At 35.1% G+C, this 25,320-nt stretch overlaps 1 protein-coding gene across 2 annotated transcripts in view; it reads right to left on the bottom strand.

Moving 5' to 3' along the window:
• Positions 1 to 1,468: 1,468 nt before the first annotated feature.
• TFEC (transcription factor EC) overlaps positions 1,469 to 25,320 on the bottom strand; it is a 50,103-nt gene continuing 26,251 nt past the window's right edge. For both annotated transcript variants that reach the window (XM_056118595.1, XM_056118597.1), the window contains 5 exons: positions 21,346 to 21,460; positions 16,580 to 16,636; positions 9,737 to 9,812; positions 2,723 to 2,870; positions 1,469 to 1,846 (listed from right to left, as the gene is read on the bottom strand). In XM_056118595.1, coding sequence (XP_055974570.1) covers positions 1,469 to 1,846; positions 2,723 to 2,870; positions 9,737 to 9,812; positions 16,580 to 16,636; positions 21,346 to 21,460 — 774 coding nt within the window. The remainder of the gene's footprint in view (positions 1,847 to 2,722; positions 2,871 to 9,736; positions 9,813 to 16,579; positions 16,637 to 21,345; positions 21,461 to 25,320) is intronic.

Raw genomic sequence — 25,320 nt, 5'->3', positions numbered from 1 at the left:
GACATGATAAATTTCAGACACCTAAAAAATTATCCATTTTGTATTTTATTTATTTATTTGAAATTAATTACCCTATATGTTGATGTGATAATGAAAATGGGATTTAAAATATGATTTCTTTTATTAATTAGAAAATCAGAAGAGTGGAAGAGTAAAAAGAACATATGCTATCTGTGTGGGTGTTTTTATAAAACCATAAAATTATAGTATAGATTTTTAAAGAAAGCATTCAATGTCTTCCCTTTTGTGAACAAAGCATGTCTCCACAAAAATGTAAAGATGCTTTTAAAATTATGCAATTAAACCGAGTAAAGGAATTAAGTCTAATTTTAGAAAGATCTTTTAAAACAAACTATGTATATTATCATGGAGAACTCTATTTATTGCAGATATATTTTTCAATTATTATAAGTGACAGATAATAATGTCTTTAATTATTTACCCTCTAAGCCTGACCTTTACAAACTTCCACAAGATATTGGAGAAAAGCAATAAACCACTAAATCTGTTGATCTTGATCCTTCAAAAATAAAGCTGTAAGAGTTGACTGGAGATGGAATAGAGAAATGACTAAAGATTTTGAATGGGCTGGAGCAATAGCACAGTGGGTAGGGCATTTGCCTTGCATGTGGTGAACCCGGGTTCAATTCCTCTGCCTCTCTAGGAGAGCCCAGCAAGCTACCGAGAGTATCTTGCCTGCATGGCAGAGACTGGCAAGCTCCTCCTGGCATAATTGATATGCTAAAAACAGTAACAAGTCTCACAATGGAGACTTTACTGGTGCCCGCTCCAGCAAATCGATGAACAACGGGAAGACAGAGCTATAGGACAGTGCTACAGTGCTATACTTTATAATCAGTGCTATACTTTAATAATCTGTTACTCTAGTAGTGGGTTGGAGCGATAGCACAGTGTTTGCCTTGCCTGCAGCCAGCCTGGCCGAGCCGGGTTCGATTCCTCCGCCCCTCTTGGAGAGCCCAGCAAGCTACCGAGAGTATCTTGCTCACACAGCAAAGCCCGGCAAGCTACCCGTGATGTATTTCGATATGCCAAACACAGTAACAACAAGTGTCAAAAATGTAAACATTACAGCCTGCTGGAGCAAATTGATGAACAACAGGACAGTTAGAGTTACAGTTACTTTAGTAGTATATCATCAAACTGTTACTTTTAAAACATAGAGAACTATTTCTCATGTTGCACCTTTTCCAGACAAACAAATTTTAAGTATTTTTTGGAGATGGTAGTGAAAGAGATTTAAATTTTTTATTAGTCCTTATTAATTCTTTAACACCATGTTTCTGCTTCTTGTGACTCTTTTGTCTCTAATCATATTTTTTTGTTACCTATATGTTCCTTTCAGAAGTCAAAGCTACATATAAAACGAGGAACACAACTGCACAGTACCAACATAGAACTATATCCTAATTGATGAAATGAGTCTATTTATTTTGTTTATTTTTGTTTTTTACAGCTCATCAGCATCATCTGAGCTAAAACTACTTCTCCTACTGCTCTCTTTGGAAACTGCAGGGGATGAGGCAGATAGCAGAGGGTCTGTTCCAAATGGAGATATTGTGTCATCCAGGAGCATGTCATCCAATCTTTGTTCCTCTTTCAAAGCGGCACTAAATGATAAATCTGTGAAGTGTGACAAAGGATCAGAGAAGGACATGGCTTGATCACAGAGCTCAGGGCTTGTCCCTTGAGACAAAGTCAATTGTTGGCAACAGTCTACTGAATTCTGTTCAAGATGGGTCTGTTTGGTGACGTGATCACCTAAATCAATTGTGCCAAGTGAAGCCAGGGTTGGCAGACCATGAGCACGAGCTTGTATTTCTAGTTCCTGCAATTGCAAACAAGAATAATTAAATAATGGCTTTAAAATTGGGCTTAATTGAACATAACAAACCACAAATAGATCAAAATCTTAGCAAGTTTTTTTTAAAAAAGGGTATTGAAAATCAGAAATACTACTTGCAGACAATGAAATTTGATATATGTCCAAAGCATTAAATATAAGTGAAAACACAAACTTGAAAAAGAAGTTCATCATTGTTGTTCTTTAAAGGAACACATGACAAATGACAGTCACATAGTGGCTCAAAGGACATTATAGCCATTTAGAAATAGTAGGAAATCATCTATTTATTCTTCATGATTAAATTTTCACTATAGGACAATTTCATGGAAACAGATGCTTTACCTGGGAATAAACATGCTAACATAAAAAATTGAGAGTTATGAAAACTCATATTTTGACATTGTGTGTCATATGAACAGACGAGGAGTGACTTAATATAAATTTGCACAATATGCCTTACAGCAATAAAATCCATAGCAATGTTACAAAATAGAAAAATTGGGAGGGAGGTAAGAAATTGGTGTCCAATAGTATCTAGAGATACAAAACCTTAGCTTATTATTTTACTGCTGGGAGGATATTGTGTATGTTTATGGAACTGGTTCCATTTACTCTAGTTTGCAATTAGTGGTCAATCATTATCAGCACATTTTTTAAAGTCATCTTGATCCTAGATTTGTAATCCAAACCTAATTGACACAACTGATTCATGAACTTCTACTACCCAATAAAATTATCATTCAGAAGGAAAAAGAACTGCTAATATGAAAAAAATAATAAATGAGGCCAATGAAGAAAGCTGATGACAGGCAAGCCCGACATAAGCTATGTGTTTCATAGCAACATTCTTATAAAAACCTGAATTCGAAGTAGAAGCCTCCTGTTAGCCTGCTCTAATTTCTTCTGTCTGTGTTCTAATTCCCGGGCTCTCTGTTGTTCTTTTTGTAGCCACTTGATGTACTCCACTGATGCTTTTAGAATGGTTCCTTTGTTCCAGCGCATATCACTGTAGAACGAAGAGATAACCTTTTCACAATTGTGCATGTCAGCAGAATTCATAAGAACTTACAAAATCTTTTACATTAATATGAAATAATGATTTACATGACTATTATTCACTCTTAGATATTATTGCTTCTGAATAGAAATTTTAATAGAATAGTTAAGAAGCCCTTATATAGTAAAATTAATCCCAGAATGAAAATAAGTGTCAAAAGAAAGTAATAAAGTGACTTTTTGTGGGAGAGCTAAATGCAATATCATGATTCTACTATTACAGTTTTTATATTTTTAGTGAAAATTGCTTTTATTATTAACTCTGAGATTAAAATCTATGTGCAGTATTTCTGCATTAATGAACTAGGAAATGTACATTGCTGAGGATTTAAGCCTAAATTTTTTAAGATCATTTCAAATATACCAATCTTTTAACCTACTTTCTAATAAGGTTGCTTTTATGCTTCTAAGAAAAAAAAATAAGGTTCCCTCTGAGTAGTGATCCTGAGTGATGGTGAAACAATCAGAGATTGGCAATGCTACATTTGCAATAAAGGAAAACTTTCTGAAACCATTATTTTTTTCAGTGCCCAAAGCATCAACACTTAAAAAATACTGTGGATATGTTTTTTACATGTTTTTTAAATAGTTTACCTTTAAGCTAAGTAACAGCAATTAATCATCAGATACTATTTCAGGTTATAGTACCAATGGATATTTATTATAATTTATTTTTAGATAGGATGGATGATAAGTGTGGAATTAGAAAGACACTATTGAGTTTTATATCTAAAAACATACATCAATAAATTTAATAGTATGTTAGAATTGTAATAAGTGTGGAGAATGAGGCCTAGCTAATCGGTAAGTTTATTCAGAGATGTTATAAAAACTTGATAAATTTCCATTTATAGTTACTGAATGTTTTTAATACAGCATGAAATAAGCATCTGGGGGTATTTTAAAAAGACATTACACTGCATATATTGTTAGTTTACATGATTTACAAGAAATATATTAAATATTATATGTATTCATTAACCAATAAAAATGATAATATATACTTAACAAAAAATATGATCTGCATAAACCCGACTGGGGTTCCAAGTTAGATAACAATTTAATTAACTACAACAAAATAAAAGTATGGACATTTCTCTGTCAGCAGCTGCAGATTCCTTTTGGGGCTTAGATAAGCTACACTCTTTGCTAATGCAACAACCACTGACAATGCAAGCTTAAGTTTGAAAATGCTTTACTGGTTCTCTGCAGCCATAATAATTGTTGGTCTTACTCCACCCACAACAATTTTTCTGATAGTGGGAAGAAAGAAGCTACTTTCATCACTAACTCTAAAAGTCATCTATAATTTTAAAATACATACTGAACTCCTGAATTAAAACTTTTTTCTAGTTTTTGGGCCAGAGCAGTATTTTTGAGAGCTTCTCTGAACTAGTGCTTAGGTAGCTTCAGGCAGTGCTGCTGGGGTGGGGGTGGGGGGTGGGGGTGATCGACCCTGGATTATCAAAAATCTAATCTGGCGTGCCCCATGCAAAGTCTGCGTTTTGAGTCTTCAGCTGTCTCCCTGGCTCTAAATCAAAACTCTTACATTGGTCTCATTTTGCTTCATTTCTTCTCATGGAACAAAACTTGAATGACAAAAAGAAAATGAAAAGGACAATCTTAGTAAACTTTGAAGTTCACCATATTGTTTTATATCTAAAATAAGCCTTTAAGGGCTTGTTCCATTCCAAAGAAGCCATCACCCCTTGAAGATGCTTTCTTCTTTTATTCTCCCAACACAACTAAGTAAATATATTTCAGTAAAAACAATTTTGTTTCACTAAACATAAAGAAACAACTTATTAACCACTTACAGGGGACGGAGAGATAGTATAGTGGGTAAGGCATGCCCTTGTACAGGTCTGGCCCTGGTTTGATCCTCAACACCCCATATGATCCCTCAAACCTCACCAAGAGTGATTAACTCCTGAGTGCAGAGCCAGAAGTAAGTCCTGAGCAGCATCAAGTAAAACCCAAAAAAAAACAAAAAATTAAAAGTTGGAAAATAAATAAAATAAACCTTTACATGATAGCAGAGTTTATATAATGAATTGTTGTTCAAAAGCTACTAATGTCATTTGCACTAAACTCAAAGTTTAGTCTATTTTAAACTTGTTTTACAACTTTTAGTGATTGTGCATACCAGGGATTAAAACCAGGGTCTTACATATCGTCTACCACTGAGCCACATTCCCTAGTCTTTTAAAATTATCTTAACCTATTTCTTTGAAGAATTTTAAATTTTCCAAACTTATTAAGGTGTCTGTCTCTTGGGGGAGACAGATAGTACATTGAGTAGACCAGTTACTTTGAACGGGGCCCACCCAAGTGGACTCGGCATCCCATAAGGTTTCCAAGATCTACTAGGAGTGAAACTAAGTACAGATATAAACACAAATACACACAAAAATGAGAAACCTAAAGTTATACTGGACTTTCATGTTCTACAACATAATTTTACTTACAGAACTAAAACTTTGGAGGAGCTAAAAACCCGAATGAATTTAGGGCCAAAACAGATAATGAAATATGTAACATGGAGTAAATTTAACAGGGCAAATAGCAGAAAATGCATAAATAGTGTCATTTTAGGGGTCCACTTAAAAGCACTAACAAATTAAAAAGAAACATCATGTTAAGTCTGAGTTTTTGTGCTTTAATCAGCAATCTATTACTTCTGATTTAGAAAGTTTTATTAGATCTCAGTTACTGCCTTTAACTGCCATTCTTACACTAAGAAGAAGTTCTGATACTAGAAAGGGGGATAAGATTAATTCAGTTTAAAACTTTTAAATTGATTTATAAATTAAAATGTAGAATAAGAGTAATCTGCTAAAAAAACAATAAAATAATATGTGTTTTCATGATATTTTTTAATTTCCAATAATATGATTTCTTAAAATATTACTCATAAGTAGCACATGCGTGTGAAGTATATCATTGGTACTACATAAGTAGAATTTCTACACATTTTTATGTTTGCTAGTTTTGCATGGTTTTATTTCTTTTTGGTTACTGAATTTTTTTCATTAACTTTTTTATGTGGAATGGGTGTGTAGGCCATACTTGGTCATGCTCAGGAGCTATTCCAGGCCCTGTGCTCAGAAGTGAATATGGTGGTACTCAGGAGACCGTGTACAGTGTCTGAAATAGAACTGGGATTGGTCATATGCTTGCAGAACCTTAGAACTGATAGATCTTTCCAGCCTTTGTTTTATCTTTACCAGTGGTCATGAGATTACCATTGCCTTGATGATTTGTTCATGCATTCAATGATATCAACCCATAAAATTATAAATGTATTCAATTTTTTTCTTCTTAGACAATCCCCAATTTATTCTAATCATGAGTGAAAACTTCCTCAGAGGAGAGCCGTTTAACAACCCCTGCTCTATGACAAAGAGCAAGTGACATTTAGAAGTACCTCTTTGATTCAGTTCTTTGTGCATGTTTGGGACTTTTCTGCTTTCGGAAATGTATCTGTAATAAAAAATATATCTTTTCTTGTGACCCACTGCACTTGTAGTGCAAAAACCTCAGCAAAACCTTTGTGAAGTATGACTCCTCCTGTGTGTAATACACCAGTGTTTTCCCTACTATTCTTCCTTTTATGTTTCAAAATTATGGATCTGTCTCATTTGACGGACTTTAAATGTGATGTCACACAACCTGAAAAATCTCATGAGATTATACCTTATTTTTTAATTTCCAATAATATGATTTCTTAAAATATTATTCATAAGTAGTTCAATTAAATGGTGTATCTAATTTTGACACTTGTGCTCACATATTCCACAAATTTGCCTGAAACTTGATAAACTCAAATTGAAATGTGTTCGATCTTTTACTTTTTAAGATCCACTTTTTGTGTCATGCATGGCAATGACATTTCATTATTTATTTTCCTGTCTTCCAAGTGAATCATGAATTGTCTCTTCTTTGTGTTCACACCAATTAATTTGATTTGCTATAACTTTTAGTTTATCCACATTTGCATCTGAAAAGTCGACAAATGAATCTAATATAATTTACATAGAAGATGGCTACTCAATAGGTCCTGGATTCAAACTTCTCAAGTAGAGCCATTGGAAGAGGCTCTATTTTGGTTTCATCCAAAGGGATGCAGGTTAACAGTAAGGCCAGACCAAACTAAGGGAAACGGTAATTAAACCAGAATTGATATTACGATTGCAGCTTGCAGCAAGCAGTCATTTCTTCTTGTGTTATGTGATGAGATCCACATATAAGCATATTCAATATCTGATTAATTCGTGTTTCCAGTAAGACTTAAACCAAATGTTATATGTCTACTTATGACATAATAAAATTATAATGAATAATAATCCACCACTTTTGTAAGACCCATAAGGAAGAAAAAATACTAAAGAATTCTTACAGGAGCCAAAGAGATAGTACAGCAGGTAAGGCATGCACCCGGCCCAGGTTCAATTCTCTGGACACGATATGACCACCAGAGACCACCAAGAGTGATCTCTGAGCATAGCCAGGTGTGGCCCCCAAACAATCAAACAAATGAAAACAAAACAAAAAAAACAAAAACAAAAGAGAATTCTTACAGTGAAGTTTTTCCAAATACAGCTACTTTAAAACAACAAATTCTACTGTAAACTGATTCTTCATATTATAAACTAGTAGAAAAACTGCACTCACAGACTATGTAAATAAAATTTTGTTAAATTTAGTACTGCTTATTCATAAACATAGTGTGCTTCTATACTATAATAAAAACTAAATTATTGCAATAAAAATTACATGGTCCAAAAGTTTGAAATACTTTCTACCTAACATTTTTTTAACTACCCAACATTTTATAAAGGAAATTTATCATTCTTTGTTCTAGACAATGAACTAAGAATTAGAAAGTTGACTTCTTATAATCAAAACTTTCTGTAAATTTATGAGTAATAATCTCTCAAACAAGCTTTATAATGTGTAAACCCCTTTCATATACACCAGTTGACTATACTTTTTAAATACCTAGTCAACAATTGGTATGTTAAGGTATGGTGATATCTGGAAATAATCAGTGAGGCTTGAGAGTACAAAATTAATTCTCATCTGCTTTCTGCATATATGTATACTCTGGGCACTGTGAGTTAGCTCTTAACTGACCTCAAACCCAATCATTTTTCAGTAGTGATTAATGCACTCCATTCCTTTTGTGACTTCCATGAACTACTGTCAGAAAAAAAGTATGTATCAGAGGCTACCTTCAAATATACCCATGTACTTCTGTTATCTTTGTGGTGGCATATGCTTACTTAAAGTCTGCTAAATTAAGCTCATTGTTTTTATTATTATGAAAATAATTAAATTATATTCAAACTAACCAATGAAATTTGAATTTTAAAGAGAAAGAACATTAATAAAATAATTATTACTGTTTTAAATAAAATTATGTTAAATCCTTGGGAAAAATCAATTAAATGCCAGTAAAGATGGATTCCATTAAAACACTATCATGAATTAAAGTAAGAAACATTTAAAATACATCTGTTAGGTAGTTTAAGTTTTGTCTTATTGCAAAGAAAGTGAAATATAGCAAAAGATTTTGTGTAGTTGATATATAAAAGAAAAAATATAAACATCCAAACAAAAAGGTCCTGGCCTTTAAGCAAATGTATGGTGTTGTCATGTCCACTTATACATTAAATGTAAAAATATTATCTGAGAAATGTTTAGTTCCTTCAACTAAAGCAAAGAGTTTCATGCTTAGAGATTGAAAAGACTGAAGATTTGTAGATAGGGCCTATACTAAAACTGAGCAAGATCTCATACTATGCAACCAAAGTTCTTTCTGTGATTCCTCTCTATATGCCTTCCTATCAAAAACTGCCCATGAAGAGAAATGTTAAATTTTCTCCTATTAAAAATTATTGAACCAAGATCACTAATTTTATAAATATCACTTTATCAATATTGTTGCAGAATAATGGATAATTACCAGTACTTGAAAATTCCAGATATCAGTTCGAATCAAGTTTTTTAGTCAACAAGATATTTTTATATGTTTTTGGAGAATTAAATAACCAAAACTGGGGGGCTAGAGTGATACTTCAGTGGGTCTTACACTTGACTTATACATGGCCAACCTGGGTTCAGTCCCTGGCACCACAGATGGTCTCCTAAACACCACCAGGAGTAATTCCTAAGTGCAGAGCCGGGAGTAACCCCTGAGCATTACCAGGTGTGTGCCCTCCTCCCCAACACAATCAATTAATATTTTTATTGACATATTTTCCTGAGATTTTCAATCTTAGATATCTTGTTTAAATGACTTAGTGTGCATGTGACTCAAAAACTTGGTTGAATTTAATTATAGCAACCCATGCTGGTTGGCATAAATCAGAAGGTTTCTATAATTACATTTTTTACATGTCCTCAAAATTTTAGAAGCTCTGAAAATTCAAAATTAAATTTCTATAAATGTATAAATCTTAAAAACACTGTTATAACCATAAATTGGATGGAAAAGTTTAAATCACAGATTTAAACATGAGATACTACTACTTAATTTACTACTGCTGGTGTCATAGAGAAACACCTATATAACTGAGAAAAACTAATTTACCTATTTTATGTAACTAAAAAGAAATAGTATTCATAAACACCTTGATACATGCTAAACATTTCACTTGAGTAAATACATAAAAGAATCCAAAAGTAGCCTTATCCTTGTCATAAACTGCTTAGTATCCCTACTCATTGATTCTCCCCTTTTTCTCTTCCCTCCCACTCATTTTGGGGGTGTTGAAACCATAACATTATTAAAGAAATGATTGTTGAACTCACGGATCATTAGACTTTGGAATAAGAGTGCCAAGTTCCTTGATTCGGTAATTAATATTATACCTTCTTCTTCTTTCAACTATTAAAAAAGAAATATAATTGATTATTCTCATTAAAGCACAATTCACTTTTAGGTAACTGTAAACCTTCTTGATAATCTTTAAGAAGCATTAAGTAAAAAATTTCCAGTAGGTCAAAAGCATACTTTTCAACAATAAAATGAAAACTCAAGTATTTACTGAAAGTAAAAATAATAATATTAAAACTATAATTCTATAATCCACAATACTTTTTAAAGATGGTCTCAAACACCTTTCATTTGTTTTCAATAAATATACTCATACTGATATATAAATACATAAAATATGATATATATTATCACATATCTTATATTATAAAATATTGATTACTATTTCATTAATATGCCCTTTATAAGAGCATCGGGATTGTTTTAAAGTTTGCAGCAATCTTTATTCTTCTCATAAACTTTCCACATGGTCTAAAACAAAATTTGGGCATGTGTTTTTGCCCAGTTAGACTTCCTTAAGGTCAGTGAATATTTCTATTATTTTTGTGCCTCTGGAGGAACAGACATAGAGAGGTGATGAAGAAGTTTATTTTAATTATATTGTAAATCTGTCTTTCAAATTAAAAATTCTTCAATAATATATAGAGAAGTTTTCAAACTGTGTGTATCAGGTATGTGTTGGGCTGAAGAAGGAGTATATGTGTTAAGGAGCTTGCCTTATCCATATCTAACCTCAGTTCCATCACTGACACTGCATGTGTCCCCTTCTGTCCCCGACCACCCCCTCCTCACCCCTGCAAGCACTGCCAGGAGATTTCCCTGAACAGAGAATCAGGAGCAAGCTTTAAACACATCCATTTATGGTCCTTAAACTAAAAAGGCAAAATAAAAACAAACAGATAAATGTGGAAAGACTATTAAAAGTAATACATAATCCTCACATGTAAGTGCTCCTGAACTTAGTAGTCAGAAACTTGCATTTTTAGCAAGTTCTCAGGTATTCTCTTACTGCTTGCTCACAGCCCAGGCTCTGATAACTAATAATATAATTTCTTATTCAGAGATAAGCTTTCTCTGTTTGCGTTTCAATGCATTCATTGTCATTGCAAATCTTATTTAAATTTTTTCTTTAAAAGTCTGATGTACAAATATATAGAAATTTCTTTGTCAATCTTTATGTAAAGACAGTGTTATAAACTATTAGAGCAACATTAATTCTGTATTTCCAGCATCAAGAATTAAAACATGTCTTTTTTTAAATGGTAAGGTAAGGTAAAGGTAAAGGCCCTCCCGTTGATCGTCGATTTGCTCGAGCGGGCCCAGTAACGTCTCCATTGGAGACTTTGTTGTTACTGTGTCTGGCATATCGAATACTCTCGGTAGCTTGCCGGGCTCTCCGAGAGAGGTGGAGGAATCGAACTCGGGTTGGCCATGTTGGCCACTTGTAAGGCGAACGCCCTACCCGCTGTGCTATTGCTCCAGCCCTACCCAGGATCTCCTGTTTACCATACAGGTAACAAATTTTTTAAATGGTAACAAATTTTATTTTGTAGCCTATTTTTGAATGTCACTTTTTTATCGAATCACTGTGAGATACAATTACAAAGCTTTCATTATTAAGTTTCAGTCATAAAATGATCCAACACCCATCCCTCCACCAATGTATATTTTCTATCACCAATGTCCCCAGTATCCCTTTCACCACTACCCCAACCCCCTGTCTCTATGGCAGATAATTTCCTTTTTGCTATCTCTTTACTTTTGGACATTATGGCTTGCAAGACAGATATTGAAAGGCCATCAAAAACATATTTGTTTTAATTAAATAAATTTATCCAGGAAATAAAAAAAAGAAAATCATAAAAAAGTAGAATCCATATATCAAAAATATTAGAAATATTTAAAAAATAATACTTGAAAATTAAGATGTGCTGCTAGAAAGAAGAGTCATAAAATAATATAAATTGTCTTTCTGAATCTAATCCACAAAGTGATATGCTATAAGTGGGTTGACCTTCAGGATTAAAATATTTGAATTCCTCTAACACTAGGATTTCATAAGAGTTTATTTTACTTCTTTAATCCTGTTTTACATGTGCACTTGATTAAAAAAGATAACACCACATCAAAGAAAAACTAAAAAACTAAACAGTGATAAAATAGATAGACATACACATATGTTTTATAATGAGAAGAAATGCATGTTTACACAAACTCCAATATTACTGAAGCCTTTAAATATAAGATGAAGAAAATCTATGAAAGATATTTCTTTTTATTTTCTCAAAATGAGGACTGACTTAGTACTGAGTCACCAGAATCAGTTATTTAAATATGTCTTCTATGAAATATCAGAATTTCCTACTCTGCTGATTTAGACCATGTTCAATAAGGTAGTTTTGTTTTGTTTTGTTTTAGGACCACATCCAGAGGTACCAGGAGCGACTCCCAGCTCAGTACTCAGGGAATCATGCAATGCTGGGAATTGAACCCTGAGCTCCTGTGTGCAAAGCGAGCACTTCAGGTTTTTGAACTATATTTCTGTTCCAATTATTGATTACTTATGTTATGTTTCTGGGGATCAAACTTAGGTCCAACCCATGCAAGATAAGTGCCCTCTGCTGACCTACGTCTCAGCCCCACCTAAGGCTTTTAAGTGGCTTATTACAAAAACTTTGGTTCCTCAATGATTTCATATATAATAATAATTATTCATGAAGGAGCCAAGTTTAAGAAATTACTGGAATAATTTAGTAATAAATTACTTCACTATTCACGAGGGTTTTGATATGTTTGGGTTTTTTTTTTTTTAAATCGCAGCAAAAGACCTCTAACACAGTCTCCATACTTAAGAGGAACCCCTTTTGCCCTCACTTACCACACCTTACCCCTGAGCAAGCCACCCACAAGGCCAGAAGCATCCCTGGATATCTTTCCCAATGCTATACCCCACTTCAAGAGCTTGTTTAGACCATTTCCCAGCCTATCCTGCTGAGGAAAGACCATGTTAAAAATGTGCTTACTCCTGGGTCCAAGATGTGAACAAGAGGAAGGTATAAACACAACTGGAAGGTAAAGCATAAAGGATCTGCACTCATACCTGACTACTGATACACACAATGAAACAGAGGATAGGATGGACAGTGAGACATGCTGTTCATTGACTAAGGAGATCAAACTTGGACCTACATGGACTCATTGTGATGTTTACCACTCAGAAGTCAGATTTCAGGTTTAAGGAGGATGGGACATATTTAATTTATCATTTTATTGCTTGAGTTAAACTTGTTTTCTTTTTGGGTCACATCCTAGCAATGCACAGGGGTTGCTTCTGGCTCATGCATTCAGCAATTACTCCTGGCAGTGCTGAGGGGACCATATGGGATACTGAGAATCGAACCCAAGTCTGCTGTGTGCAAGGACAATGACCTACCTGCTTTGCTATCTCTCCAGCCCCTGAGTTAAACTTTTAAATACTTAAATATTTGGTGACTGGGAAGCTGTGTCCTTGCTGAAGAACTTCACAAATTTGTTCATGGTCCAATGTTCCGCATCTTTATAATTTGTGATTTTGTTTTGGCAGAGTCTCCTGCCCCCACACCTGGCTGTCCTTGCTGGGGCCCCTTGGAGGGGAGCGGGTTGAGTTTTCCTCCCAGCCCCGACTAGGGCTCCGGCAGCCGAAGACCTCCAGAACCAGCCACCACCATACTGAGACCACTCTCCGCACACATGAAGGTACCGGCAGGGGAACGAAGGCACGCGGGTCCTGGGGCTGAGATCTCCAAGCCTACTTGGATCGGAGCTGAGCATCCTCCACCCAGATCCTACAAATTCCAGTAGGCGGTGGTCACATCCACCAACTGGCCCCCTGGCGCCATGTAATCCCATCAATGGCCAAGACTCAGAGACTATAAAATCCAGCTCCTGGAAGCGCACAGCCACATTTGCGGCCGTGCAACATCTTATCATCTCATTCCTACTTTGGACAAACTGGCAGGCTACCGATTGTAACCTGCCCACACGGCAGAGTCTGGCAAACTCCCTGTGGCGTACCCAATATACCAAATACCAGTAACAATGAAGGGTCTCGTTCTCTTAACTCTGAAAGAGCCTTGAATATGGCACTTTTTAAAAAATCTCAGGGCTAGGATGAAGGAGACGTTACTGGGGCCTGCTCGAGGCAATTGACAAATAACAGAATGGTCGTGATCGCGATTTTGTTTTGTTTTGTTTGACTGGTTATGTTATGTCTGGGGGCTACACCTGGCAATGCTCAGAACTTATTCATGTCTCTGCACTCAGGAATTACTCCTGGTGGTGTTCAGGGGACCATATGGGATGCAGGGATCAAACTCAAACCTGGGTTGTCAACATGCAAGGAAAGCACCATACCCACTGTATTGTCTTTCCTGCCCTGTAACAGTATTTTAACATGGTTATCTCCATAAAGCAAGATCATTTAAGAGGAAAATCAAAATTGGAAAACATTCTATTAGTAGACATACCAGCTACCAACTATATTGTACTTTAAATGACTTATTGCCTACAATACAGAGAAAGGATAAAGCAGTAAGGAATTGTTAACAGGTTTAAAATGGAGAGACAGTCACAGTTTCTTTATATGTAAGTTCCTTCTAACAACTACAAAAAAATAGTCCCCATACTTGTTTTGTATTTGTTTCTTAATCTGGACCAATACTTATCAAACATGATGAAAATTACATTAGTCTTTTTATAACAGCCCTAAAAACTCCTGTGGCAACATGATAGCTCTTCCCTTAAGGTTAGCACTGCACTGTAGCACTGTCCACCCATTCTTCATCAATTTGCTCAGCAGGCCCAGTAACGTCTCCATTGTGAGACTTGTTGTTACTGTGTTTGGCATATCCAATACGTCACGGCTAGCTTGCCAAGCTTTGCCATGCAGGCGAGATAATCTCAGTAGCTTGCCTGGCTTTCTGAGAGGGGTGGTGGAGGAATTCAACCCGGGTTGCCCAGGTCGGCTGCATGGGCCGCGTGCAAGGAAAACACCCTACCCGCTGTGCTATCGCTCCAGTCCCTGAACCAGAAATAACCCCTGAGAACTACTAGGTAAGCCCCCCCAAACCAAAAATACAAAATAAACAAGAAAAAAAAATGAAAAAACAGAAACCTACCTCCCAACTATTGTTTTTTGTTTGTTTGTTTTAAAAGCAAACACATATCAAAATTTGAAGCCTTGTATTTTGCTTCTGCAACAAATATGCATTTCTAAAGCTAATTAAAATATCTTATGGACTCATTAAATCTTTGTATTTTCATGGATTTGAGAATGTCTAAGTGGCCTGGACTGACTGTATAGTAGGGCAGCTTGCCTTCTATAAGGTCTATCAAAGTTGAATCCTATGGTCCTCTCCCACCAAGTCCTGCCAGCATTAATTCTTAAGCAATGTGCCAGGAGTAAGCCCTGAGCACTGCTGGGTGTGACCCAAATACCAAAGAGAAAGACAGAGATAGATAGTATAAGAGATTTAAAGAATTTCCTCGAAGAGTATCTCTTGCAACATTTTCCTCCTACTTTTCAACTTAATGTTTTACTCTTCAGTGAGGAAAATCATTTTAAAACATGCCTCTTATAACTTATTTTTGGTAATTTTCCTAAAGTTTAGTATTTTAAGGGTTCAAGCTAAGATATTTTGGCAACTTTCTAGAAAGTATTAGAAACTAATATTAGATATTAGCAATAAAAATCTCAAACTTAACAGAAGGTGCCACTGGTATAAGGCATGTCTTTTACATCAACACACAAAAATCAATAAACCCAAGGGAAAACCATCTCTGAAGACCCAGCAGCTTATTCTGGTTACCAAACTGTATTAAACTATAGAGAAAAGCTGATGTTTCAATGACATCTGAAACTGGAAAGACTTCAAAAACACTGTCAAAATACTTGAGCAAAGGAAGCATTATCTATACAAGTTTCCCTGGTGACCATTTTGAAGTTGCTGAAGCCTAGATCGATTATTATATTGATAAATTGAACATAACAAATAAATGTATCAATGAACAAATGCAAGTTTCACAGGAGATCATAGTCATTTTCAGTTAAATTACACAAGGACGTTACTTGTTTCTTTTTTGTTTGAAAGTTTTGATTTTTTTAATTCTCTTACTCATATCTCATATTTTTATTTAGCTGCAGGGGTGTAAATCTCACACTCAATTGTTCAAACTCATTTGACAGTTAAGCATTTAAGACATAACTAATTCAGCCTTACTGCTAAACATTTCCCCTTATCTATTATTTCTTTCTCTCATGTGATCAGTTGCCTGAGTCAAACTGGGGCCCCCAGAAAATATCAGTCTTTTTTTTTTCCTCTGCAAAAGGGGATGACAATAACCAATATCTTTCAGATAACTTGTAATTATGAAAGGTGTGGGGGGAAGCTGACACAGAACATTGAGTATCTGGAGTTTTCTTTTTTTTTTTTTTTCTGTTTCTGGCTATTCAAATGGTATACATTTCCAATGCTGCTTTTATCTTTTTAAACCCTTGAGTTATTGAATAACTGAAGAGTTCAAATATAACCAGATGTCTGCATTGCAGTCACACGTAGGCTTTTTGAGAGCGTAATGAAGGGGAGATTTTTGAGATTTTTCTGTTTTGAGGATCCAGAGTCTTAAAATTTTCTGAGACAGCTTAAATAGTAAGTCTATACAATTTTAATTTTGTTTGCTAATCTCAAAATGCAAATGAATTACAGCTATACTATACATTTTAACCTTCACACATTTAATTTTGCATTACTTAATAGCTAAAAATGGAAAAATGTACTTACTGAGATTGTGATTGTCCTTTTTTTGTCTCTCTTTTGCTAGAGCTCGACTATCAGCTTCTGTTCAAATGGAAGATAATTGAAACAGCTCTTAGTTTTACCTTCAACCAGTCACATCATTTAGGTGAAAATATAATATTTTCATATTAAAATAAAATATATATACCGAAGTGAAAAATATAATAATACTTAGCCAATGTGATATGTCTTAATGCAAATATTTAGGATTTTGTAACATATATTCATTGTTAAGAAGAAGAATAAGCAAGTCCCAGAAGACACCACAGAGCCAGAGATCTATACGGACCCCGTACTGAACCAATTTCACTGGGGCACCCGAGATGGAGCAGGTGCAGTCTCCCCACCTACTCCAGATGGAATCCCAGTGACCAAAAGCTTCCACAAGCAAGACCCGGGTATTGCAGGTTCCAGGACTAAATCTCCAGGCTGCATAGTGGCAGAGGCCCTGGGCTGTCCCTCTCAGGCTCCTCGCCTGCTCATAGGCCTGGCTGTGACACCCACAATGTGCCTCCAGGAGCCATCTTAGTGCACCAATAGCCATGGCCCAGAGATGCCCAACTGAATCCCAAAATGGATTAGTGTCCTACAGAAATGTCTCTGGAACCAAACCATTTACAATCTAGGATTCCAGAAGCACATGGCCATGGCACAAATGATATTCAAAATAAGCACTGTCACTGTCCTCCCGTTGTTCATTTATTTGCTTGAGCAGGTCCAGTAGCGTCTCCATTGTGACAATTTTTACTGTGTTTGGCATATCGAATACGTCACGGTAGCTTGCCAGGCTTTGCCGTGCAGGCGAGATACTCTCCATAGCTTGCAGAGCTCTTTGAGAGGGGCAAAGGAATCGAATCTGGCTTGACCAGGCTGGCCATGCACAAGACAAACGCTCCACCACTGTTCTATTGCTCCAGCCCCAAAATAAGCAATGAACAATAAATGATATAAACCATCTATCCCTGGAAGGCAGACTTGAACGGTGATGGGAAAATACAAACAAAACATAATGTCCAGAAATATAGAGAGAATATTGGAAAAATTGCCTGCCGTGGAGGCAGGGTGAGGACTGGGATAAGAGATGGGGATATACTGGGGACACTGGCGGTGGAAAGTGTGCACTGGTGGAGGGATGGGTGTTCAATCATTGTATGACTGAATCTTGAACATGAAAGCTTTATAACTGTATCTCACGGTGATTCAATAAAAATTAAATTAAATTAAATTTTAAAAAAGTAATGTGGAGTTCATACTCAATTCAATCAGCTTAACCAATGGCTGAATAAATAGCAGAACTCCTACATAAAAAGAAGAAGAAGAGGAAGAAGAAGAAGAAGAAGAAGAAGAAGAAGAAGAAGAAGAAGAAGAAGAAGAAGAAGAAGAATATGAAGAAGAAGAAGAAGAAGAAGAAGAAGAAGAAGAAGAAGAAGAAGAAGAAGAAGAAGAAGAAGAAGAAGAAGAAGAAACCTTTAGAAAAATTTAGATGTGTATTCTGATTGTGTATTTAGTAGCCTTGTGATCTATTTACTAAAATTTCTCCCAGACAGTCATCTGTAAAATTGATATGATGTAATAATTAACCTGATGATTTAAAGAGGTACAATACATAATTAAAATATTAAATAGTTCATTTTTATGTTTTAGAATTTTGTGATTAATCACATTTATTCCAACCTAATTTTTTATATTATCTGTCACTGTCACTGTCACTGTCCTCCTGTTGTTCATCGATTTGCTCGAGTGGACCCAGTAACGTCTCCATTGGAGACTTTGTTGTTACTGTGTTTGGCATATCGAATACATCACGGGTAGCTTGCCAGGCTCTGCCGTGTGGACGGGCGAGATACTCTCGGTAGCTTGCTAGGCTCTCCGAGAGGGGCGGAGGAATCGAACTCGGGTCGGCCATGTTGGTTGCGTGCAAGGCAAACGCCCTACCGCTGTGCTATCGCTCCAGCCCTTTATATTATCAAAAATAACAATTGCATGCACATCCCAGTAGTTGAAACTACCTTTGTCACATACCCCCTATCAATAACTATACTTTGAATAATTGACATGCTGTAGTTGTAAAGATTTGCCACAGTTACCTTCTAGAATGGCCCATATCATTTTCATTCATGATACTCAGACCATAGAAAATTCCTTCACACAGGAAATGGCTGAGCCTGAAACCAACAGAATACTGTGGAAATAACTAGACAGTCAAGAGTAAGTAATAAAATACATTTACCACTTTGGTATCTCTCAGATCACCAGTTGTCATGTCATGAAGACAACTGAGCAGTCTTATGGAAAGGTTCATGTGGTAAATTAGGTCACTTGCCAACAAGAAGCTTAATGTAGTAGATAAGTAAGTAAACCACCTTGGTAACACATCCTTTAGTTTTTAAAGTCACAGATGATAATCTCTCTAACACCTTGGTTCTAACTTCCTGAAAGACTTTGAGAAAAAAAAATCAGTTTTCTAAACTGCAATGATTTTCTGAATAACAGGATTATTGAATATAATATTAATTATTTCAATCTCTTCATTTTAGGAATAATTAACTTTCTAGCCATAGATAATTAGTACAGTGTCACTTTGATTATTCTAGTTTTTATTTTATTTTTTGGTTTTGGGGGCCACAGATAGTGGTGCTCAGAATTTTCTCCTGGATTTTCACTCAGGTACGATATTTGCAGTGCTCAGAGACGATATGTGTAGAAGGGATGAAACCCAGCTCAACCATACACAAGGCAGGCACCCTGACCACTGTACCATCTCTTTGGCCCCTGTAGTTGTTAAAATAGATAATAAAAGAATAAATTTAAGTGTGCTTAGTTAAAACTGTATTCATTAATTTTATCTAAGTCATTTGAATTTATAAACTTCTAAAGTTATTTCTTAGTTTCCAAGATGAACATATTACATTTACTAAAACTGTTAATGTCACCTGTGCAAAATAATGTCACTCAAGATCTCCAAATCAAAAATTCATTTTTATCTTTTCAGTTTTGTTATAAAAATTTTAACTAAATTTAATTTTATTCTTATATAAAAACACTGAAATTGTAAGAAAAGAAATCCTAAGTCTGATTCATTTCTATCTCTAATCTGCCATATCACGTAGGAAAAACACATCCACCAATGCTGAATTTACTCATCTAGAAACTGAAGGAACTTGACAGTGCTTCTGTAATTCTTTTGAATTGCAACACTTTTTAAAAATAGTATTGAAGCTGAAGGAACTTTTATTTAATTGAGAAATTTAATGAGAATCTATAATGAAACCAATTTTAAAAAAACTAAAAATGACAGTCTCATTTTTTCTATCACATTTTACATAAAAACTTAGTTCGCTAATCCACTAAGCTATCATTTTGAAAAAGGAATTAAGATGCTTGCATCACATGAAGCCAAACCCCAGTTCAACCCCTGACCATATATGGTCCCCTGTGCTCCACAAGGAGCGATCCCTGAGCTAGAGACAGGAATAAGCCCTGGCTATTCATAGCCAGATGTGGCACCAAATCAAAAAATAATTTATTTTTGTAGTACATATTGAAGAGAAGGTCTCATTGACCACCCTCCAGAACTCACAGCTGTTCCTCCCAGAAAGGACTATAAAATGAGGCCCCCATAACCATGCCACCAAATCCGCGCCTGACTGTTTTTACTCGGGGCACCCCCGAGGGGGATGGGTGAGAGCCCTCCCCGCCTCAAGTAACCCAGCCCCTACAGCTGACCTCCACTACCCACACTTCCTACCCATTTTCCATAATTACTGCACCATGTTTGATGGATTTATGGCAGTAGGCAACAAATCATAGAGAGAAATATATATATATATATTATGTGCATATACATATATATGGGCTGGAGCGATAGCACAGCTGTAGGGCATTTGCCTTACAAGCGGCCAACATGGCCGACCCGAGTTCGATTCCTCCGCCCCTCTCGGAGAGCCCGGCAAGCTACCGAGAGTATTCGATATGCCAGACACAGTAACAACAAAGTCTCCAATGGGGACGTTACTGGGCCCGCTCGAGCAAATCGATGATCAACGGGAGGGCCTTTACTTTACTTTACTTATACATATATATGGGCTGGAGCAATAGCACAGTGGGTAGGGTGTTTGCCTTGCACACAGGCAACATGGCCAACCCGAGTTCGATTTCTCCATCCCTCTCAGAGAGCCTGGCAAGCTACCAAGAGTATCTCACCTGCACAGCAAAGCCTGGCAAGCTACCCATGATGTATTCGATATGCCAAATACAGTAACAACAAAGTCTCACAATGGAGAAGTTACTGGGCCTCACAATGTTACAAAGTCTCACAATGGAGAAAAGCAATGAACAACTGGAGGACAGTGACAGTGACAGATACCAGATACATATAAATATGTATTTATAAATATAAATACATATATATATATATATATATCTCGAAGAACCTGTCAAGCTATCAAGAGTATGCCACCCACATGGCAGAGCATGGCAAGCTCTCTGTGGCATATTTGATAAGCTAAAACCAGAACTATAACAGGTCTCATTCCCCTGACCCTGAAAGAGCCTCCAATTGTTGGGAAAGAAGAGTAAGGAGAGGCTGCTAAAATCTCAGGGCTGGGACAAATAGAGATGTTACTGGTGTTACTGGGATCCACTCGAGTAAATCAATGAATGGGATGACAGTGATACAGTGATACAGTATATATTAACTTGTATTTATATAATTTACTTAAGTATGAATAACAGTATAAAATCAACATTACCTGAAGTTTCTCTTTTCAATGGTAGACTACCTGGACAGGAAGCACTCGTAAGTCCCATATTTACTGGTGAAATCCCTTGCTCTCCACTATACACATCTAGAATACTTCCAGATAACTTTAAAGGAAAAAAAATTAAAAGTCAATCACACATACATAGAATGGTACAGTTAGATATATATTTTTTCTGCATTTAAAATGTTTCACTTGTTAATCATAATACAAAATATTTTAAAGAACTTATGAGTATGCATTGGCTTTTTAAAATCATATGGAAATTCTTGTGGATAAGATATATTGAAAAAAATATTTGTATGTAAGCAAAAAGAAATCAGTTCCCTCAAGAATAAAATTTATTATTGATATTTGTAGAGTTATAGATGTTTGATTTCTCCCATGACAGTTATAAATGAATATAATTAAAAATATCATTTTGGACAAAAATTCAACATATCTTAATAATCCTGGAAAGTTCATTACTTATCATATATTAGGCATTATGGGTTAATATTTTGGAATTCAGCACTATCATCAACAAAAATTCAAGAGGTATTTTGCACAATTAATTTAGAGACTTTCCTTCCTGGAAGGCATACCTTTTATCATTGAGCACTTAATGTTCTAGATTACTATAAATATTTCATCTGGTAATCAAAAGTAGCATAAAACTACTTTTTCTTCTAATGGATATGTTGTACGTCTAATTATAGCATCACTAAAATTCTCAAAGTGCTTTCAGTAACAATTTTTCAGAAAGCTAAAATATTTTATTCACAATTCAAAATAGTAGCAATTTATTATTTAAATGTGTGTATTGGGGGTCAGAGAGATAGTTCAGTGGGTAAGACACTTGCCTTGCACACCGCCAACCCAGGTTCAATCCCTGACATTTCTTGGTGTTCCCCTGAGCATAGCAAAGAGTGATTCCTGAGTGCAGAGCCAGGAGTAACCCCTGAACACTGCAGGATGTGACCCAAAAACAAACATATAGATAAAAATAAGCAAACATGAGTATTGATTGGTTCTCAATAATTAAGTTTAAGTAGTACTCATAACTCAAGTTAATATTTCTATTCGAAAACAAGCTACATTTAAATGATAGAATAAGGGGCCAGAGTAATAGTACAGCAAGTAGGGTTCTTGGTTGCATGCTGCTGACCCGGGTTCAGTCCTTGGTATCCAGGGTCCCCTAAGCATGCCAGGAGTGATTCCTGAGAACAGAACTAGGAGTAATCCCTGAGTACCTTCAGGTGTTTCCCTCATACCCATGGGGGGAAAATGTAGGATAAGATCATTTAAAATATTTATATTCTAAGTTTCTTAATTTCATTTTCAACTTGGAAACACAAAAGGATTAAGTAGTCATTATTTATCCTCCCTTAAGAACTAAAAACAATATAAGTAATCAAACAATGCTATAACCTGAGACACTAACTCTTTATTGATACTTTTTTTTGAAAAACACCAATTCAACTTAAGTGAACTTTTATTAACAGGCAGGGGTGGTGGTGTTACTTACAAAATCAACCTAGAAATAAATGTGAGGGGAAAAAAAGAATATAAAGAACAAAAATAGTTTAGACCAGAATAGTCCATTACACTATGTTAAATAAAATACTAATTCTAAGGGGAAAAACTTTGAAAATAGAGTGAAAATCTGGCAAAAATATAGGTGTCAGTCATGTCAATAAAGAATCATAAGCTAGTATTATAAACATGAATTTTTATAAGTTTGTTCTTTTATTAGTTATTCTATTAGGACTCCATTATATTTATTTTATATAAAAATCATTGTTTGAAAATGTAGTTTTAATTCATGGTCTGTATATAACTTCTTATTTTCCACATCTGAAAAAAATTGGGACAAATGCAATCTAATTGGAAAGTGTTTTTAGTATTAGAATAATCCATTGAAAAAAGGTAGATGTTTCTCTAACAAATGACTTGTTTAGTTTGATTTGTAAAAGTTATGTTTCCAAGTTTTTCTTTTAAATCTATGTTGATTAGAAGCAGAAACATCACATATCTCACCTGAGCATTTATTTCCACTGTGCCGTAGATAAACATAATTGACACAGGGGACAAAAGGGTTTGAGGTGAGGAGGAAGGAACAAGGGCACTTTTTTGTTTTTTCTCTGAAGAGTTTGAATTCAGATGAATTCCAGTGCAGCAGTAGAAAATTACATAAATGTTTAAGAGGAAAAGAAACCATACTATACATACACTGCAACAATAAAATGATAGTTTCCTAACTATAGCATTTTGTTGGGTCCATATTACCTGGCCAGACTGTATTAATGAGTTTTTCCTTAGAAATGGAGTTGGAATTCTGATAATGAATTTAATCTTGGCTAACTATAGGTACATTACATCTTCTCCTTACTTTGGTTATTGTCTAAGTTATGCCCTAAAGCGTAATGATTAATATCCTATTTAATTTTATGCTGTAGGTACTACTCTATTTCACATAAATGGCTAATCACTTCTTGAATATCATTAGACACTTGGTTTCAATTTCAAAGTATGCGATACACTTCATGTAATCTAAACTGACTTTACCCCATTAAAATATATGCCTACAATATTAGTGCCTAAGATTGCATATGCATCTGAAAGGATTTACAAAGCAAAAGTCTATATCCTTTTTGCCAAAGGTATGTTACTTAAGTAATAATAAAGTATAAAGCTTAACTTTATTTTGCAGATCAGTGCAATTCTGAATAGAAAATCTATGAATAAATATATATTCTGGTTTACAAAAACAGATTTTTTTTTGGTAAAGCAAAATCTTCACATGACATATTATTTAGAAAAACTTGGACATTTTAAAGACATAATAAAGAATTTATCAAAATTTTTTTCAATAAGGGGAAACGTAGTCCTCAACAACTCTTCCTCCTGGTAGAAAACGTGAACTCCTGATCTCTGAAGTTGCTTTGAAGTAAAGAGTGATTGACATGGTTCCTGGTGTCAGAGGTTCTTTACCCAAGATTTCATTCACATCTGCACCACTAAGATCATAAAGACTAAAATGATCTATGGTGTGACCTCTCACAAATATACTCCTTTTATAGTACCCAATATTCTCAGAAGAAAATAAAATCACATGTCAAAACATCAAAAGTTTTGAGGAAAATGACTTTCAAAAATAAAATACAAAAACAGAAACACCATCAAAGCATTTTTTTAAACTTTAAGAATAAAAGATCACATGAAACTAAATTTCTTGAATTAACCATATATAATTTTAAAAAGAAAAGTAATAATTTATTATTTTAAAAAGTCTAGTTAACATAAAAATGATCAAAAACATCAAGCAGAAACAAGAGGTATGAAATTATACTACCTGAGAAAAAGAAACTATAGAATGGAAAAGTAACTTGAAGGATCTGCAGTAAAAGAGACAGAAAATAGTGGTGAGTTATAAAATCAAGTTACAGTAATTTCTCTAATTAGTCTAGGGGAATACAGGTAAAACTTAAGAAATAGACCATTTGAAAGAAAATCATATCTATGTGTAGAACATAGAAACTAGAAATATTAAGGAGAAAGAGAAAATTAGAAGATCGTATTTTGAGAAATAATGGAGATACATTTCTGAGCATTAATATCAAATATAAAATAAAGCACTCATTTAAATGACTTCATTATTTTATTTTGATTATAGAGTCAAAGGGTCTGTATAAAATATCAAAGAAGAAAATAAAACCTATACATAAAAACATTATGTGAGGGCTGGCGATATAGCTCAGTGACAGAGCAGATGGTTTACATGTGTGTGGTCTTGGATTATTCAGTCCCCAGCACTGTTCCACTGTCTTTCCGTTGTTCATTGATTTGCTCAAGAGGGCACCAGGAACGTCTCCATTGTGAGACTTGTTGTTACTGTTTTGGGCATATCAAATTCGCCACAGGGAGCTTGCCAGGCTCTGCCATGCAGGCGGGATACTTGCTGGGCCGAGAGGGATGGAGGAATCG

This window comes from Sorex fumeus, unplaced genomic scaffold, assembly GCF_029834395.1.
Source record: "Sorex fumeus unplaced genomic scaffold, SorFum_2.1 ptg000037l, whole genome shotgun sequence".
In the NCBI taxonomy this organism is placed as follows: domain Eukaryota; kingdom Metazoa; phylum Chordata; class Mammalia; order Eulipotyphla; family Soricidae; genus Sorex; species Sorex fumeus.
Note: the sequence above shows the minus strand (reverse complement) of the source record. Positions and strands in the feature narration are given on the sequence as shown.